We start from the raw sequence: 19,297 nt of genomic DNA, 5'->3' as shown, positions 1-19,297 counted from the left end.
TTACCCAGCTTTTTTCATTGTAGAAAACATCACATTTCTCATGTGACTTCATAATTTGAGCTTTTTTATGAAAAAGCTACCGCATTTCGAAATGCCCTATGAAAGTTTTAAAACCTACGTTTTGAAGCATTGTACCAGTCTTTCAAATATATTGAACATCGAAATGATAATAATTTATTTAAAAATAATAGGGCTTATCAATAGTACTTAACTTATAAAAAACTTCCGAAAATGTAAAAAAAACATGATGGAGTCCTTGATAGTTGATGATTGACGAATCAGACTAGACATAGAAAATTGTGCAACTAATTAATCAAAATGTTCTATCTTTCCTTCATCATTCATGACGTGGGGCCTCACATTTTCTTAGACCTCCGCATTTTCCGTTATTTGGATTCTCAACTGGTTAGTTAGGAAATGAAACAGGCTGAAAAAAAGCAAGGAGGACACTAAAGTATGTTTTGTTCTGTGTGCCGGGGTCCCTCATGATTGCTGATTGGCTGATTAGTGAGTCAACGATTGTTGATCAGTATTCAATGCACGTGACGAGTCAATTAAAAGTTTGTGGTTCTGTGCGAGTAGCTCAACATGCGCCTTCGCATACCAATCTATCATCTACTCCTACGACTTCAAGTTTTCGACCCGTAATCAGCCAGACACGAAATCAATCATCCAGGTTTTCTTTGAATTCATATCTTCCTGCTTTCCTGGCAACAACATATTACCTACATGTTGCAATTTATATATTTTCCGTTTATGGTAAACAGGAAACATTCTTCGTTTGAAAAATTATTTGCTTGACCTGGTTGAATCCTAGCATTTCACTACACGGAAGCCTTATGTGTTCCGAGACTATACATTTCGAACAATTTATGAAGCCCTAGACTATACTTTTAAATTTGTTCTTTGTAAAGTGTATTACACTGGAAAATTATTTAAGTAAATAAAAGATCATTTAACATTTTACAATTTTTATGTTGTGCTATTTTTTGTTTTCTCGGGAATTTTGGTGCGCCACGGCGCATAATTCATTATTTTTCGGTTAGCTAACAAAAAGTCAAACTAGCTTTCACGTTTTTAGGTTTCATTCTGATTCACCTTTCAATTTGAAAAATATGTTCTACTGGTCACCATTAGTACTTCTGATTTCATCTTGATCTTAAGTAAAGCTCGAAAACACACAAATGATGTTTCACAGTCGGCTGATTTAGCTCCCCAGGTACCTGTTAGATTGTTGATATCAATATGAGACATGAGTCAGGATGTGATCATTACCAATATTTGTTGAATATTAGAACAATGACCCTTACACACATCTTATCTAAATGGAAATTTTTTCTTGAAATGCGTTCGCATTCACACGTTGCGTCATGCTTCTACACTACCGAGAAGCAAAAAGCAAATGAGTAAAAGCAATCTAAATTCAAATTCTTTCAATCCATCCAAATGATGAGAACAGCTCTTCAATACCACGAGGCAATTTCCATACATATGAAGTACCGGTATCCAAGTGCAATATGAAATTTAGACGTTCATCTCAATCATTCTGCAATTGGTTTTTTTGCCAGAAGCTTGGTGGGTGTGGATAACAAAGTGGGCGTGGCCTAAGAAGAATCTTGTCTAGTCTCATATATAAATATGCATTGACTCAATAGCCCATTCCCTCAATTCTTTCAAAAATATTAGCTTTGCACTCAATTTATCATTTTATAGATTTTTTTAATGATGCTTTTTGGAACACAGATTTTTGTTTTTGTTCACTCATCAAGTTTCTGTGGAACACTAAGAAGCCATATGTGTTTATATTAAAAGTGATACCATCAGCCTGACCTTTTTTATGTTCTCTATTATTAGTCACCACATCAAAACTAATCTAGAAAATTGTATAATATATTTTGTTTCTTGGAACGTGAAGCATTAGTGTCTTAGAATATTCCCTTCACTAACTTTTAAACTTGGCCTCTGAATTTTTATTGTTTACAATACTATGTTTTCATTCTCAGTTTTGATGTTTTTCTAAATGATCTACAAAGTTGGCGGATCATTCCCTTTGAAAACAAAAATCTAGAGCAACAAGAAAATACCAAAAAGGCATCAGACATGAAAATGATCACGACCACCATTGATATCTAGTAATTGATCTAGACATGTTTACTTTTCGTGAAGCCAGAGACAATTCTCTAATTATGGTCAATCGTTAGTATGCCTACGTGAATTTCAACAAAATTCATTGCCACCGCTTCTCACTTTCCGCATTTCATCTGGCCCCGCCTCCTAGATGCTCTTTTAGCACCGCCCGAGACGACTTACGCCTCCCATCTACTTTTTCAATTAGAATTTTTTCCCCATTCCCGACAACGTCACAGCTATCTACGACGACAGGAAAGAACATCTGCTTACTCGAGACCCCGCCTACTAACTTGTTGTGCCCGTGCTCTACACGCCTTTTTTAGTCTCCCGTCCACCCTCTCTTTTGTGTGGGGGTATGATAAATGTCCGCTTCGGATGCCCTTTGTGACTCACTTGATTTTTCGCTTTTTTTGCTGACGTCGTATTTCTGAACCCATCTGACCATATTGTTTCAGTCGTCAGTGCTTTCCGGGTAACACACGCACAATGCTGCATCTCATCGTTCTCCTAGTTGCCCTATCTTCAGCAGTCACAGCCGGTAAGTTTATTGAACGTATCATGAAAACTTTTTAAAAAACCGACTCACACCCTCAGCTCCCAAGTTTCAATGATTTATTTCAATCTCATGGGTTGTAGTGTTAGTTCTTTGAGTTTTCACACATCGTTAGAAGGTTACACAATGGGTTTGAAAACTCTAAATTTGGTATATTTCAAGTCTTTGGTCTTTTTTAACCCGAGAAGTAGTGTGGTATTGTAATTGTCCCTTGGGGTCAATTAGTTTGACCCGTCCCAAAAAAAGAACAAACATTCTTCCACTCTCAATTAAGTTCCGGGGAAATGCAACTAGTACGAAAGTACACTGGAAACTAAATTGAATTACAGGACGCCCGCGACGTGCGCTCGATGGACTAGACGGAAGCGGATTTGGATTCGACAAGAGGTGAGAGGGAGAGGGAGATGCACTAATCTGATAATATCGTGGGAGGTCATTGGACCACTGGATAAGATTGAGAATATACTTTTGATCTCTGAAAAGGGATTTGGTCTTTGAAGTTTTTGAAATTTTATATTATATAATCAACATTCCAGAGCTCTTAACTCGTTGGACGGTGCTGGATTCGGTTTCGAGAAGCGTGCACTGAATTCCCTGGACGGCCAAGGTTTCGGATTTGAGAAGCGTGCTTTGGATGGTCTTGATGGAGCTGGTTTTGGATTTGATAAAAGGTGAGGAGACATTTCATAATGTCCGTGAAATAACTTCAATGACTCTCAGAGCTCTTAACTCTTTGGACGGGGCAGGCTTCGGATTCGAGAAGCGAGCTCTTGACGGTCTAGATGGTTCTGGATTCGGTTTTGATAAAAGAGCCCTCAACTCTTTAGACGGAGCCGGATTTGGCTTTGAGAAAAGGTAAGGAAGACTGAACTTTTCCTGTCAAAACAGCGAGGGCACATTGAAAATTTCACCTGCGTGTTAAAAATCTCACAAAGTCCAACTATGTTTTTCAGAATTTCTAATGATAAGTCATAGATTTGTTCAATAGTAAATATGAGCGAGACATTTTTTTCAGTCGGAATGAAAATGACAAAAGAAAGTCAGCCCATTAATGTTGTCTGTTCTAAACATTTACGTAGTACAAGTTTTAACTTCTTTAAATCTTTGAAACTTTAGACTTTAGAATAAAATTATATCAATCGTTATAAATCCAAACTGCTTTTTTTATTGTAAGTTTGTAAGTATATTCAAACTTACAATACAAGCCAAATTCACAAATGGTGGTGGATTTTTCAACAAAACTGAATGTATTCTCAACATCATCAAATTTATTAACCACTTTCATTTTAGAGCTCTCAACTCATTGGACGGAGCTGGTTTCGGATTTGAGAAGCGTGCTCTCGACGGACTGGACGGTGCTGGATTTGGATTCGACAAGAGAGCCCTGAACTCTCTCGACGGAGCCGGATTTGGATTCGAGAAGCGTGCCCTCGACGGTCTTGACGGAGCTGGATTCGGTTTTGACAAGCGGGCGTTGAACTCATTGGACGGAAATGGATTCGGATTTGACAAGAGGACGTTTAAGCACTCGTCCAACAAACTGCGTTCAGTGTTCCGGAACTTAAAAGGGTTCAAGCAGCATTAGTTGAGGAAATGACTTGATTTCTAAAAACAAAAACAGAAACCGATCTCTTTTCTTTTGTCGTAATTTATTTTCAATCCCACTCCCCCACCCTTGTTTCCTTCTGTGTTCTCTCTATTTTTACATTTTACTTTGTATTCTCTCCACCCAGTTGATCTGAACAAAAATTCTAAATTCGGAAGTTCTTACAAAATAACAAGCAAGTTATCCCATTCCATTTTCTAAACTCCAGACAAACACACCCTTCCCCCAAACTCTGTCTTTACAATTTTTATTTCAAAAAAAACCAGCTTGAGCGTCAGAATAAATGATTCCATTTGTGATTTTCGTTAAGCTGTGAGTTGTGTTGTTTCATACTATCTTGTTGTAACATAGTAAAATTCGAGAATAAACAAGGAAATAGATGGAGGCTACTAAATGTATTTAATTGAAAACATTTTGAAACGATGCGCCAACAAAGAGAGATGAGATGATCGAGTACATACTGCTCTAGACATGTCATTTAACCAGTACTTTAGAATATTATTATTTCAACTTTAATCCTATTCTTCATCGTTCTCGGAGCGTGGGTGGCAGCATGGACTCACGCTAGTTGTGGGTGTTGATGGTACTCATTCATAATTCATCGCTTATTTATTTGATTTCTCCAGAAAAAGAACAAGGTTGGCACAAAAGAAGAAAAGTTATGAATAGATGTTGCGGCACACGCGCGTGGATGGGAAAACTCCAAGTTGAGATGAGTTATTTAAGAAAAAATGGTGTCATATTTGAAAAAGAACACTTATAATTAGAAAGAAAACTTTGGTATACATGGGACGATGAAAACTCAAGTCAGAAAAAAAAAGTTGCATCTTATTCGGAAATAATGTACCTACCCAAACTAATTTAACAAGTTCAACTGTAATGAACTTGAACTTGAAAAATTGCATCATGCAAGATTATTATATTGAATAGCAAGGTCAATAATATACATATATATATATATGTGTGTGTTGCCAATTTACTTGCTACTGCAATTTTTCAACGGACGAACTTGGTCAATTCAAAAAAGAAATTACCACATATTGAAGGCTTACTCAAAAAATAAAATGGTCGATGTGGAAGTTCAATGACGTGTTTTTTCTTGAGCATTTTCAATACTTATAACAGAAAAAAACACCGCTTGAACTTGTTTCAAAGCGAAAATAACTAAACATTTTCAACAAATAACTGATCTGAACCTGAACATTGTGTTTGTTAAAAGCTAAATCTGAAATTTTTTGATTTTCAATTAAACTACAGTGCAAAACTCGAAAAGTTAAAGTCTCATTCTCTCAAAGTCTCAGTCATTCTAAACTTTTATGAGTACATAAAAATACCTTTAATAAAAAAGTGTACCGTAAAATAAGAAACTGAAACGTATACATAGTTCATATGAAAATTATTCAACGAAAAACATAAGTTAACGCCAAAATAAGTGGCTTTCTAATGTTTTTGAATGTATTTTAAATCTGAAAATTGAAGTTTCTCAGCTCATTTTTTCATTCTTGGCCGGATGTTTTTAAAAATTTTCTTTTAATAAAACTATAACAGTTGAACCATGAACTACATTTTTTTGCTCTTTCATGTTTTACGATATAGCAATTTTTCAGGTAACAATTGATCATTTTGTTTTCGTAAATTCTAGACGAATTATTTTTTGAAGCTGTCTCATTTTTGTTACCAACTTCCAACTTCTCGATATCCCGGAAACCAATTCTTCAAATACAACAGAAACGAACAAAGCCACTACAATTTAAGTATCTATATAATTATTACTTTACTATTGTTCAATTTTAAAAGTACAACCCCCGCAATAAGACAATGACCATCGTCAAACGTATTGTTATTCATTTCCCAAGAGATTCATTGTATGGGATGACAATTTTTTGCATTGGAGGTTTAAAATGCTAGAACATTGTTGGACGAGTGAACTGTGTTTGCAGAAAGCACTGATAGTTTGGGGAACTACCAAACAGTTGTGTAGACCGTAACAAACAGTTAGAAATCAAAATTACATTTTAAAAACTTATTCATACATAAATTTTAACTACACAGTAATTATGTTGAAAGCAACGCCAAGTAAGTGTAAAATTTCTTTCAAATTGTATACAATGTGATGAACAATAAAACACAGACAGAAAAACTGGCAGAGTGTAAAATTGATTTGATGGTTTAAAATTAATTTAAAAAAATAGTGAGGTTGTAAGAATAGTAGAATAAATAGAACTTTAATCCCGCATTCATAACTTCGATTTTTATGCTGTTAAAAATCAAACGTGTGGAGTATGCGAGCATTTTAAGTTTCATGATACAACAGTTTAACGCCTAAATATGTTTAATTGCATCGAGAAAAGTTGTGTTATTCTTGAAAATGGCACAGCATAATACACAAGTTCCTAATAAATTTTAGAAATTGTTGATTTCTTCAGTTGTTAGTCACACCGAATACCTGTAAAAAGTTAATTTTGATTTTAAAAAAAACTTAACATTTTTGTAGCATTTGCTTTTGATCATCAACAAATTTTAATATTTTCGTTCAAAACATCAAAGTGACATCAACTAACAGTCAATTTTTTATAGTCACAAAAGTTTTTCTAGTGGGAAACCTTGCAGATTTGTCATGCTCTAACGATGCGTGAATTGAAATGTTCCAGAAATAAGAATTTTCGTTTTAACGTCATAAGTTGCCGGTCACTTGTGAGAAGGGTGGATATGAGAATAGCAAAAGTTTGAGAGTTTTCATATAATTCATTGCAAATATAAAATAGGAGGGTAATTTATGTCCTGAAAGTGAGAAGCTTACTTGTTCAAAATATGCTGGATTGTTTTACAATGACGATATCTAATCATAGTGTTTTACTCGGTTAATTGTTGTTATTCAAAAACGGGCTCCGCTATATTCATTTTTAATCTGAAAAAATTAATTGTATGAAAGGAGTTATGTATTAAAGGAGCATGGGTTGCATTTTTTCAATTGTACTGGAAAAATACTAGGGTGTAAACTTACATGTGTGTTATGCATATGACTGTCGTAGTACGCCGTGTTCCTACGACAGTCAGTACTCCACCCTGAAAAAACACAATTTTAAAATTTTACCTATAAACTCTATAAACTATACTTGTCATTTGATGCATTCTGGTTCCAGTACAATGCCTTGTCAGATTCTGTCGTTTCACTATGTTTTCAGTACATCACTTATCTGAATTGTTTTTAAACTTGGGAAATTGATTTTCTGGCTGGTTTATAATGCGTCCTATAAAATTTCCAGCCACGTCCATGTCAAAGAAAATACGATAGAGTTTTAACTAACTGATTCCAATGTTTAAAAAAATATTATTTTAATCAAAAAATTAATGTTCATTGGTATTTGTTCCTGTTAGTTTTCAAAAAGCCACAAGATTCCTTGAAACAGTTTGAGCTCTATGTCCAAGCTAAGAAATTTTTAGAAAAATTAACAAAAAAGAAATAACGATATTTATAGTTCGAAAATTCCGAATGCACAGAGCATAAAGGTACAGATCAAAAAAATACATGTTGAGATAGATGGATAGGAATATGGGAACAAATTGAAAAGAGTTTAGTTATTATTAGAAAAAACAAGAGTTAATAAGATATAATAAGATTACAAGCAAAATTTGAATCAAGTCATGCAAACAATAAGCGATGCCAATGTTAGACATATGATACATCTGAAGTTGCGTGCAAGAGCAGATTGGGAATTTGGTGCTCTTTTTGGAATTTTTCTATAGAATACCAAATGAATTCAAAAAAGATAACTGGATGATTGGAAAAATGACCACTGTCCTGAAAAAATCGGAAATAAATTAAATGGACGACAAAAAAAAACAAAATGAAAGAAAAACAAAACAATTGATTCACCACATAAATTCAATCAGAATCCGATGAGTGTCCCGATGAGGATGAAGATGATGAAGATGACGATCGTTTTCGTGGAGATGCTGAACGATTCTTTGGCTCTTCAAGCTCTGACTCGTCATTTTCTGAGCCACTTCTCGAAGATCGACGACGACGACGATTTCCAGATTCTTCGTTCTCCTGCTGCCGTTTCAGTTCGCGCTCTGCTTCTTGTTTTTGACGCTCAAGTTCACGTTGATTTTGACGCTCTACGCGTTCCTTCTCAAGACGTGCATTGCGTTCGGCTTCTTCCTTTTCACGTTGAGCTGCACGCTTTTGCCGTTCTTCCAGTTCCTCTTGACGTTTTTGATGCGCTTCGAGAGTGAGTTTCTTGCTCTGTAAGAATACAAAATTTATCAATGTGCAAAAATACAAATAACAAACCTCTTCACGCTTCCAATGCGGCGGAGTTGTTGATCTGGTCCTTCCACCAAGGAATGTCAGCTTTCCACGACCGCGAACTTTGATGCCATCTTTTGTTGGAGCCTGAAAAATTGGTATTTGTAAAGAAAGCAAGAAAGCAAAAAAGAATTATGGTAGTTATTATTCATCCCAGTATCCTTCTGTCAAGGTTGTTATGCAAACCTAGCTAGGCAAATTGCTATCTTTGAAGTTTAAAAAAATGCGAGCACACGTACACAGAACGGGGACGGGCTCAGAAATGCTAGTTCGATAATGTAAAGAATTATAATTTTCATTCTAGAAAAATACGTAAGTTTTGGCCATTTTAAAAGCTAGATCAACTATCATTTTCATGGGTGCTTTAGTCTTATCATCTAAAACCAACAACATAATTAATTTTTTTGATTTTTTAAACATGTTCCATTTTTGACGGCACATTATGAAACTGTGTGTGTTTGAAAAATACCCAATGTTGTTCTGTCTCATATGGTACAAGTAATACTTGATATTCTATTTTAGAACTAACGTGAACAAAGTTAGGCGACTTCATTTGAGTTTTTTTCTTGACGTTTACCGGGGCAGACTGGAAGAGTTGTAAAAGCTCAATTTTATAAACTAAAAATACTAGACATGTTCGCAGAACATAACACAATGAGCCGGCACCAGTTCTTAGCTTCATTTTGCCAAATTAATGTAACCTTATTTTCAAACTACTACGCATTTTTTTACAAAACTTACACTTCTTCTATCATCTCTACGTTCATCCCGTCCACTTCTATCGTCGCGCTCGTTTCTACCCACCCTTCCGTCTCTACCACTTCTGTCGTCTCGTCGGCGATTTCTATCACGACTCTGACTTCTGGAACGAGATCTTCGGTCCCGTCCGTGACGATCATTACTACGACGCCGTCTATCCCTTTTCTCTTCACGACCGTGCTTGTCTTTCTTCTTTTCTTCGCGTGATTCTGGCGACTTGGAGTATCTCATAAGCCAATTCCTTGTTTTTGGCTCATCCTCCATTTTGACACCAGTAGGCTCTCTGAAATTATTTCTTAGTTTGTGAACTTTTACACTTACACTTACGGCTCAGAAGCAGCTGCACCAGCGTTTCCAACCACATCTCCTTTACGGACCATCTCACCACAATGGGTTATTTCGACTTTGCAGACAGGCTTATCCTCATTTCCAGTTTCCAAATTTTCGATTGCCTTCACAACTTCCACTCCTTTGATCACTTCTCCAAAAACGCAGTGTTTTCCGTCCAAATGTGGAACTTCCTCTGAAGTTATGAAGAATTGTGATCCATTGGTGTCTGGTCCTCTGTTGGCCATGGAGAGAAGGTACGGTTTTTTATGCTTTAGTGCCAGATTCTCATCGTCAAAAGTTCTCCCATATATTGAGTAGCCTCCGGTGCCATTGCCATGTGTGATGTCTCCGCCTTGTATCATAAAGCCTTTTATAACTCTATGAAATACAGACCCTTGATATGATGCATAATGTCCATTCATTTTTCCCAGTTCACCAGTACAAAATGCTCGGAAGTTTTCGACCGTTCTTGGACCTGAAAAATTGAACTATCTCAACTTGCTCAATATGCTATTTTGGAGTATACATTTTTTGTCATCCGTTCTTTCTATTTCAAAACAAATTTTATAGAATTGTTCAAAAGTCATAAAAATATTTGTTTTAGTAATCGATATTTATTTTATCTGATTTTTGTTTGAATTTCAAGGTTTTCATTTATTGAATTTCATTGAACAAAACCAGTTTTCAAATTGATAACATTTAAAATATAGAATTACATAGCATGAAAAATTAAAACTTTGCCGGGAGGAGTGGAAATAACAAAATTTTGACAAAAATTCAAATTTTCTATTTTCGAAATAATTTAAAATCCACATTTTCAAATAAAAAACTCACAACAATGATTCCACAATGAGAATACGATTCTGCCAGCTGGTTCTCCATTGATACTGATGTCGAAAAATGCACGTTTGTTACCACGGACCTCTGGAGGCATTTTTGAAGACGATAATGACAGGAGTAATACTGGGCAAGAATACGATTGCACGCACGCAAGACGCGCCGTTTGAGTGTACGCGTTTTGTCAGTAGAGCGCATTTGCGCGCACATAGTCGCATTGAGTCGATAACTGTGTTAATGGTACACCGAAGGTTTTTTCGAGGCAGAGGCACTTGGCCTCTCCACAACTCTCTTCTGTCCAGAAGATAATGGAACCCTCCCCCGCCGTGATTCTGGTTATGATTATTGGATTGCACAACAACATGGTACATCGAATATTATTGAAACAGAGGAAATTAGTTTAACAATTAACACTACACGCGAACAGTACATATCAGTTTTTGAGATTACTTCAGTATATATTGCAATATATTGTACAATTAAACATATGGACAATTGTGCAACTTATATTTGATTTTTTGGTAAAATATTTAGATATATTGTTTGTATTGTGCCGATCCACAAAACAAACAGATCCATTTGCCTTGAGACCATTTCTGAAAACTGCAAAATTTTTGCTGAAACCATGAAAAAAAACTCAAAATATCGGCTGACTTATATTTAATGACATATCTTCAAAATTAGATTCATAAACCAAAAGAAAACGGATACAAAATAAAGTTGCTAAATCATAAAAAGAAGTGAAAAAATAATGAAGAAAAATTGAGAAAATATTAAAACTGTCGATAGAGATTTCAGAGTTACTCGTTTCGAAACAAAGTTTTGGTCTGTGATGAGGGGAGAATACAAACTGTCAATTGGAGAGAGAAAGTGTGTGGGAAGCTAAGCGTGCTAATATGAAGCAAGTGGGAAAGTTCCCTGAGATTTGGGATTGTAAAGTAGCTCTTAATGTCAATGTTATTTGACATGTTATTAGTTGGATGAATTAATTGTATGAGAGAGTATATATAAAATTTAGCGTTGAGGATCACCAGTTTTCAGGAGCATGGTAGACTTTCTGACATGGATTGTGTACGGATACCCATTGTAAATTTGCTTGTCGAAGGCCCATACGAAATAGCGTTTCGCGTTTTGGTTTCTATCTTTGACGTCGTACTTTTCAGATGTCGTCTGGAAATATCCGTTGAGCCCAACATCTGAGCAGGATTTTGGGTGCCACCATGGTCTGTAAGTGAATAACACAATTAATACGTTTATTGGTTTAATTAATTTATTATTTTTAGATGCCACAAGACAAGAACAGATAAAGAACGTTCCCAGTGTTTAGCAATTTCTTTGTTTTGAAGTTTTTTTTTAAATACTTGTATTGTTTTAAATAAATTTACTTACCCAACCATTCTGAACTGAGCACAATTCATAAACGTATTCTCGTCTTGATCATTGTCATTTGTACTGAACCTTCTACCATTTGCACCAAAGAACGGATCGACCCCATTGTAAGTAAGATTACCTACTCCTTCTTCAGTGATTTGAATTTTGTAACCGTCTTGTTTCTTTCCAAAGTTGACTTTCCATTCTCCAACCCACGTATTCGCAAATCTCTTAGAGCAAGTCAAATCACAGGTTTCACCTTGAATTTCAATGCGAAGAATAGCAGGAGTCGCTCCGATTGGGGCCAAATTGTGAAGTTTTTCAAGACCAAGCCAATGACTTCCTTGGAGATTTCCGAACCCTTCAACGAACTTTTTCATAGTTCCTCGGTGGAAACTGCCATCGCCGTCAACGCGTCTAAAATTCATTTATTGATTGTTATTACATTTAAATTTATGATAAAAATGTACCTATCTTTTTTATTTACTTCTTTTATAAACGATCATATGGTAAAAACTTGAAGCTTAATTGGTTTTTATGCCCACAAACCAACGTTTTTAGGTATAAAAATATTTTTCTAAGTCACTGAAATTTTTTCAAAATAGTTACACAACCATCAATCAAAATTGGTCACTTACCTCTGAATGACAGTCCATCCTCCGGTGGTGGTGTCCATATCGCAGAAAGCTTGAAATTTCTCAACACTTTGAATTGAGTAAACTCCAGAAGGGCTTCCAAGTGCAAGGCGCTCAAGGCAGTTCTGCAGATATATTGGTACCTAACTGTTTTGACAACGAAAATGACTTACGTCAGATGCATCTCCATCGATTGAATCGTAGAACTGCAAATAGCCAGTCGAGGTTGTCGTTTTCGGGGTAGTTGGTGGAGAATAATAAATAATCGGCTTTTTAGTTGCAATTTCTGAGGGTTCAGGAGTTGTGGCCTCGATTGTAGCAATTTCGTGATGTTCTGTAGCTTCTTCAAGATGGTATTCCTCCTCCTCAACAAAAGGCTCAGTGGTGTCATAGTCATCCGGTGTTTGCGAAGTTGTAGTTGTTATGGTGGTTGTATCTTCCTCCAACAAGTCTAATGATTTTTTGAGTGTTTTGGGAATGTTACTCCGTGCGTGCACAACATTGTCTTTCTGATTATCCCTGGAAGGGATAGTATAGACAATCTCAGGTTCACGGACAGAAGCGGAGTTGCTGTTCTGAAAATTCAAATTCAATAACAAAATGTTGATCTTTTGCATTTTGTAGACATTGAAAAGTTGGGCGTTTATAACGCAAAAACTTACCAGAGCCCAGACAATAGCAATGAGAGCAATAAGTAGTGCAGCTACAAGAAGACAAATGAGGAGAATGGTGACAAGGAAACGAGGCATTCTGAAACTAGAAAAACATTACTTAAGTTAATTCTTAAACGTGATCATCTCAAATAAAAATGTACACTTTCACTATTGTGATATTTTCCTATGTTTTGGCTGTTAATACGGAAAAAATGTAGAAGATACTTTGCCTATGGGTCTATGGTACTGTTTTTCTTCGATATAAAATAATAATATTAAGTTGCTTTTTGTGCTAAATACCTAGAAATAATTATTTTTAACTCAAAACTGTTTCTAAAATCTAACCTAGAAGGTCGAGATTTCATCAGATTCTAGCAAGCAAATTGAAATAACTTATGAATCACAAAAGATTAAAAATGAAAAATTGTGGGTGAAAGTGCACGCTAATTTTACAGATGACTAGATTTCCAATAAAAGTAAAACTTTCGATGCATTTTTGCAATTTCTCAAAACTTCTCACTTTTCATTTTTCTTTCCTTTTCCCCATGGCCATTTGGCTTCTTCCACGTGAGTCTTCTCAACCTGTTCCGGGCGGGTAAACTGGGGCTCTACAAGAGCATCTCTCTCAACACTTTTCGTTGGGTTTTCCGCAAACGACTGAAACTACGAGAACCGAAATTTTGAATGAAAAAGAGCAAAAACTAACGGTAAGGTGCTCGTCCTTGGTGTCCTGCATCATTACCAGGTCCGTGACGGAGGGAAGATAATAGCTCCTAAAAAAATGAAATCATATAAGACAAGATTATTAAATATGAAATTGTTGTCAAGAATTTATGTAGTTGGTTCACCATCGGAACACGGCAATTTCGTTTTGGCAGAATGGAAATTCCTCAAAGTCAGCGGAATGAACTAGTTCTACTCGGGACCATAATTGGTTTGCGTTTACTGTCAAAGTAGTATTGAAAGGAAAACAAGACGGAGAATTGTTGCAAGTGGAGAACATAATTGATTTGGAAGGTGTGATTCTTTACACGTTTCGGAACATTCGTTGTCATTTTGAAACCTTTCGAAATTATAAGAGTTCACTTTTTCGTTTTTTTTTTTCAAATTAAAATGAGTTTGAGAAAATTTTTGGGAACATTTCTGATTTCAGAAACTGAATTGTTATTTGCAAATATTTAAAATGGGACTGTTTTCATAGTAATTTTAGGTTACATAGGGTGCAAGTGTATTGAACGTAAAAGAATAAAACGTATACTTTTTTTATTTGTTGTAATATGTTAATGAAAGTTTTGAGCCGAATGCAAAATTCGTTGCAATTTTTAAAAAATAAGATCATTTTTTCTCGATTTTTAAAATTAGGAATTTTATAACCAAACTTGAATTATAAAAATTCCGCCCAGTTTTCGGGCATTTTTAGACGTTCCTAACTGAAGCTTTGCAGACTCAATATTTTTGAAATAAATTTATTTTATTTGCAAGTTGAATTTATCTCGCTACATCTGACTTTTGAGTATGTAGAAAATTACAGAACATTTAATTTCAATAATAAAGAAAAACAAAACGATACAAACTATTTATGAAATGCATGTTAATCTTGTTAATAAATGTTCGTTACTGATCAACATAAGTCGTATGATTTTTAAAAACATAATAACAAAATGATGTAAAATTCGATGTTCAATCTCTTAAGATCAGATTGAAATTAAAAAAAAATTTCAATCTTCACCAAATAACTAATTTATTTCGTTTCTTAGGTAAAGAAATAACCTAAAGGTGTAAATGAACAAAATTCCCTTTTCCGAGTTAAGAAAAACACTAGACAAAAAGGTAACCTGTGAATGCCGAATGCGCGAACAATCGGAACAGATTTCCTTATTTTTTCACAGTTTTCGATTTCCTCCCAGTAAAAAGTCGTTGCATTTCATGGCTAATGAAAGTCTCTCTTGGTTTCCAGGAAATCATAAAAACACAACGGTTTGACGATGTTTTCTGGTGACAAGAAAAAGGAGAAGAACACATGAAAAGTTTCTGATGATGGGTTCGATTAGAAACCTGCCAAATGGGTGATCAGAATGAGAAGGCGGATGAATGACAAAACAACAAAATGTATGCGATAATTGGCCGGATGATACATGAAAATCTGTTACATTTGGAAAACCTTAACCTTTTTGTGATAAAAAAGGTTTCGAAAAGAAACTATGCCAAGATGTGTAAACCTAAAACAAAAACCTACACCATTCAGTAATTCTTCAAACCAGAAAAAAAGAAGAGGTCAGTGAAGTCAGACCAAAACTATCAAGTTACATTAACACTGCCGCTTATTGACTGCATACCAACATTGAGAAAAGATAAGAAAAGAAAGTGGGGGCAGAAAAGGGGTTGAAGACGTGGACTGCGCCACCATCGCTTATTTATGACTTTTTGGAATGTAATTTGGGGGTGATGAGACAATATATAGCTGATTGTTATCAGTTGATGGCTTGCCAAGGGTTGGTATCACCAAACCGTAAATATCGCAAATGTTTGGAACGCTTTCATAAAGCTTAAACACAAAAAAATTATGTTAGACGTTTATATCTGAGTCCTCGATACTGTAATAGTTCAGGTACATTTCTCTTACCAATTTTTCAAAAAAAAAAACACCTGACGCCATAGCTCAAGAATTCATTTCAATAATGTTCCAGATTTTGTCTACAATCAATTGATAAGTTCATCACTAACTACACTAACTACGACCTTGAAATTATTAAAATGTAATTACTATTCAGCACTTTATAAATTTAAAGTTATTAAATTATTTTTATGATTTACACTCCCTTTGAAAAGTGTATACTCTTTGCTTAAATTTTTATTCAAAGAGTCCAAAAAATTAGTAAAACGTACCGGCATTTATGTTTTTGAAACATTACAAATTTTGATGATTTCTGCATTAATTTTTTCTAGGAATGTAGTAACTGCGAATACTCTGAGATGCAATTTTTGTTTTTTGCATTCTTTTCACTCGTATTAATTAAGCCGCAAAACTTGCTCTTCTAGTTTTGAATGACTTAATATTTTGAGTCAATCATTCACGCGGAAAATTTTTTTTAACCGTCTAAATTTGTTTAAAATATTTGTTTGACAAGTTCTTAGTACTGTAATTACGTAGTAGCTGTAACACAGATAAATTTTCTTTTTTTTCTATGTATAATGATAAACTACTCGCGAAGTGAGACTAGGTTTTGTTTTTGGGTTTAGAAAAAAAAATGAACGGTAATTTTTTGAAATGGTAAAAAAACTTAGGGTACGGCTACTTATTGCCTTTTTTTTGCTTAAAACTGACCTCCAAGTAAATGGGCATCTCATTATTTTCTTGACAACAAAACAAGGAATGGAGCCAGAAAAAGACAATCAAATTGCGCTCTTTCTCAAAAGAACAATGTCCCGCGCTACAGTTACTAGTAAGGGGAACGGGTGGAGGGGGTGGAGACTAGGCGGAGTTCTCAAAACTCAAGTAGGCAGATGTCGGTTTAGTTTGTTCACGGGTTGAAAATCCTTTTCGGCACATGGATTTGCCACAGATGGTACAGAACATGAAAAATAGCGTAAATCAGAAAAGTAAATAACAATGTTTTCTTGTTTGTAACAAGTAAGAGTTGGTGGTAATATGACTGAACTACTGTGCTACATTGAAAAATTTGAATGTTATTAAACGACAAGGGGTTTAGAAACAAAACCGAAAAAAAACCCTTGTCCATTTTTGAATAGAAGCGCATCATGAAATGTGCCAAAGACTACTTGATTATTCATAAATGTTTAAGCACTCAGTTCATTCTTTTTGGGTTCCTATCTTTTCGCAGTTTTGAAAAACGAACATTTTTCAAAATAGTGGACCCAAATATTTTGACAACAAACATGTCAACTTCTATTGGTAAAGAAAGCGACAGATGATTATCAATGTCAATATGGACAGATTGTTAGATTGGATGAGAGCAAGTAGGGGACTATGTCAAAAGAAATGAAACTTGATATGTTTTTGTCGTAAATCTTCTGCAATATGCGCTTTTTGATTAACTTGACGCGATTCAGTTCAGAAAAAGAATTGGTAAAAGATGGGGACCAGCCCCTTGAGAATGAAAAAAATAAGATAAGCACTCGTAGGACTTTTTAAAACAATTGCATTCGCGAAAAGAGAAATATGAAGTTTATCTTTTTTAATTTGTGATAAAATCTGTACATAGATGAGAATATGGAAATTGGGACCAATTTCTGATTTTTCAATTGTTCTGATTGTAGAAAGTTGTTTTTTTTTTAATAAAAGATAATGCAAGCACCTAGGATTAGCAATGATAGTGTCTGCGTGACTACCAGGCAGGCGTATTCAGCCTAATTGGCTCTACAGTCTTTTAGTTTTTTGGTAATTTTTTAAACATTTCAAACAATTATAACTCAGAGCATATAGCACCACAGTGACCAAATATCGTAGTAACAGTTTTTTTCCAATTTGTAGAATTTTTTGAGAATTGAAAAATCTCAATTTTTGCCACTTTTTTGAAAGTCACTGTAAAGATTGGAAGATGTAACAGTGTTATAGTTTTCTCAAAAAGTGGCATAAGCTCAGTAATTGCCACTTTTTAACTGTGAATAAAAAATAAAACATCCGTTTTTACAGCAATTTTTATTTTGCTTCCGAGCTCAGATTATTATTTGCTTTTTTGTATTTTTACCCCCGTAATTTTTACACCTTTTCATCGGTGGTGCCTTTTTATTTTGCGCAAATCTCAGATTTTTTCCCACGCCGTTAACATTGACGACTTTTCTCCGCGACAAATTTGAATGTCTTGATGAAAATCATAAGACAACGCGCCTAGAGTTGCCTAAGTAAACATTTTATTCAAAAATGTTAAAAGCGCAGGTCAATTTTCGAAAAAAAAGAAACTTCAAAGGCCACCCAGCCGCGATGACGACAGAGAAAATAATGGAAAATAGAAAGGAGAAGTGAAAATTGAGAATGGGTAAGATTGGCGAAAAACTGAAGGGAAAAAAAGTCCCGGAAAAAAGGTATAAATCTCGAAACTTCATCTCCCCACGTTTAACTGATCAAAATACTGATAAGAGTTTGGGTGGTCCCAAATGGTTCAATCAGATCTTTAACAAGTGAAAAAGGAACCGAAATCAAAAGTTCTTCAATGAAAACATCGAGTTGAACATATAAATTATCATGACAATTGATCGTTTAGGAAAACCTCTAAACTGATCAAGTTTCATCAGAAAGAAAAAGAGAAGCTGGTCATAATAGCCATAAAAATACACTAAAAAGGCTATGAGGAAAGAAGAAAGAAAACAAATAATTCCAATAATCGGAAGGATACAGAAAGCTATTAAAATTGATATTTCGGGTCGGTGGAATGAAGAAATTATAATTGCCTATCTGATATCAATATCTCTATCACAGATTATATCCAATATCTATATGTTTTCTCTGTGAAACTTTTGAGGTTCGATAGTTCTCACCTCTCGCAAACCTATCTTATATCGATACCCGTTCAAGAGAAGGTGAGAAATTTGACACCAAAATATTTCATCGATGAACTAGAGAAAGTGCTTCATCGCGCAAACTCTCGGCTCGTCAAAGCTCATTAAGCTCATTCTGTGTCGAAAAATTTGGCCCATTTCTTTCAATGTTATTGTGTGCGACAACTGTCTTAATAGATGAATGAACAGACAATTTACGTGCTAATCAAAATTGCAACATATTTTGAGTTACGGCGCCTCGTAAACGAGCCGCCTCGGCCCGACAATGATCTACGATGCCGCTTTGAGTACCTAATTTACACGAACAGATAGTAGAGGGAGAAGGTGCCAGATGGAAGCGAGAAGGTGTCATTTGACCCGCTGTTAGTGCAAAAGAAATGGCGATAGGTTAAGCAACTAGCCGAAAAGTGGAGATTTACGATCGCGGTAAACAACAATTTTTACTGAAATTTGATCAACTACAGTGAGGTGTTCTAAAAAACTAGAATCGTCAAGTGTTGGCGGCGCCAAGAAAATGCCAACTTGGCGCTCATTTTCTAACGTACCGTTTTAAAAGTACACATCTGAAAAAATTTGTTCCAGTGAAACCCTGGA

General features: G+C 35.1%; 3 protein-coding genes and 2 non-coding genes across 6 annotated transcripts; 2 read left to right on the top strand and 3 right to left on the bottom strand.

Annotated features, from left to right (window-relative positions):
- The first annotated feature begins 2,585 nt into the window (after positions 1 to 2,585).
- nlp-14 (Neuropeptide-Like Protein) lies at positions 2,586 to 4,588 on the top strand. Its single transcript, NM_001270139.6, has 5 exons — positions 2,586 to 2,668; positions 3,013 to 3,070; positions 3,220 to 3,354; positions 3,404 to 3,538; positions 3,974 to 4,588. Exons 1-5 carry the CDS (start codon positions 2,617 to 2,619, stop codon positions 4,266 to 4,268), a joined length of 675 nt encoding a protein of 224 aa, NP_001257068.1. The 5' UTR covers positions 2,586 to 2,616; the 3' UTR covers positions 4,269 to 4,588.
- A 3,159-nt stretch (positions 4,589 to 7,747) lies between these two features.
- On the bottom strand, positions 7,748 to 10,716 carry cyn-8 (Peptidyl-prolyl cis-trans isomerase 8). The gene is made up of 6 exons (NM_077106.2): positions 10,525 to 10,716; positions 9,688 to 10,165; positions 9,343 to 9,643; positions 8,587 to 8,688; positions 8,167 to 8,538; positions 7,748 to 8,091 (listed from the first exon to the last, which is right to left on the bottom strand). Exons 1-5 carry the CDS (start codon positions 10,622 to 10,624, stop codon positions 8,176 to 8,178), a joined length of 1,344 nt encoding a protein of 447 aa, NP_509507.1. The 5' UTR covers positions 10,625 to 10,716; the 3' UTR covers positions 7,748 to 8,091; positions 8,167 to 8,175.
- A 454-nt stretch (positions 10,717 to 11,170) lies between these two features.
- On the bottom strand, positions 11,171 to 16,620 carry ensh-1 (Fibrinogen C-terminal domain-containing protein). 2 transcript variants are annotated; one of them, NM_001029338.7, is made up of 8 exons: positions 16,512 to 16,620; positions 13,893 to 13,959; positions 13,707 to 13,843; positions 13,196 to 13,283; positions 12,707 to 13,108; positions 12,537 to 12,658; positions 11,917 to 12,315; positions 11,171 to 11,752 (listed from the first exon to the last, which is right to left on the bottom strand). In NM_001029338.7, exons 2-8 carry the CDS (start codon positions 13,923 to 13,925, stop codon positions 11,542 to 11,544), a joined length of 1,392 nt encoding a protein of 463 aa, NP_001024509.1. In that variant the 5' UTR covers positions 13,926 to 13,959; positions 16,512 to 16,620; the 3' UTR covers positions 11,171 to 11,541. The 2 variants fall into 2 exon arrangements, with proteins under 2 accessions (NP_001024509.1, NP_001024508.1); NM_001029337.4 differs by lacking the exon at positions 16,512 to 16,620 and having other exon boundaries at positions 11,172 to 11,752; positions 13,196 to 13,289.
- On the top strand, positions 13,392 to 13,412 carry 21ur-12555. Its single transcript, NR_071771.1, has one exon.
- Positions 16,621 to 18,891: 2,271 nt separating the features above from the next.
- On the bottom strand, positions 18,892 to 19,013 carry D1009.8. Its single transcript, NR_071770.1, has one exon. It is a non-coding gene; the product is annotated as an Unclassified non-coding RNA D1009.8 (non-coding RNA).
- Positions 19,014 to 19,297: the final 284 nt, after the last annotated feature.

This window comes from Caenorhabditis elegans, chromosome X, assembly GCF_000002985.6.
Source record: "Caenorhabditis elegans chromosome X".
NCBI classification, from domain to species: domain Eukaryota; kingdom Metazoa; phylum Nematoda; class Chromadorea; order Rhabditida; family Rhabditidae; genus Caenorhabditis; species Caenorhabditis elegans.
This window is presented reverse-complemented; position numbering and strand designations above follow the sequence as displayed.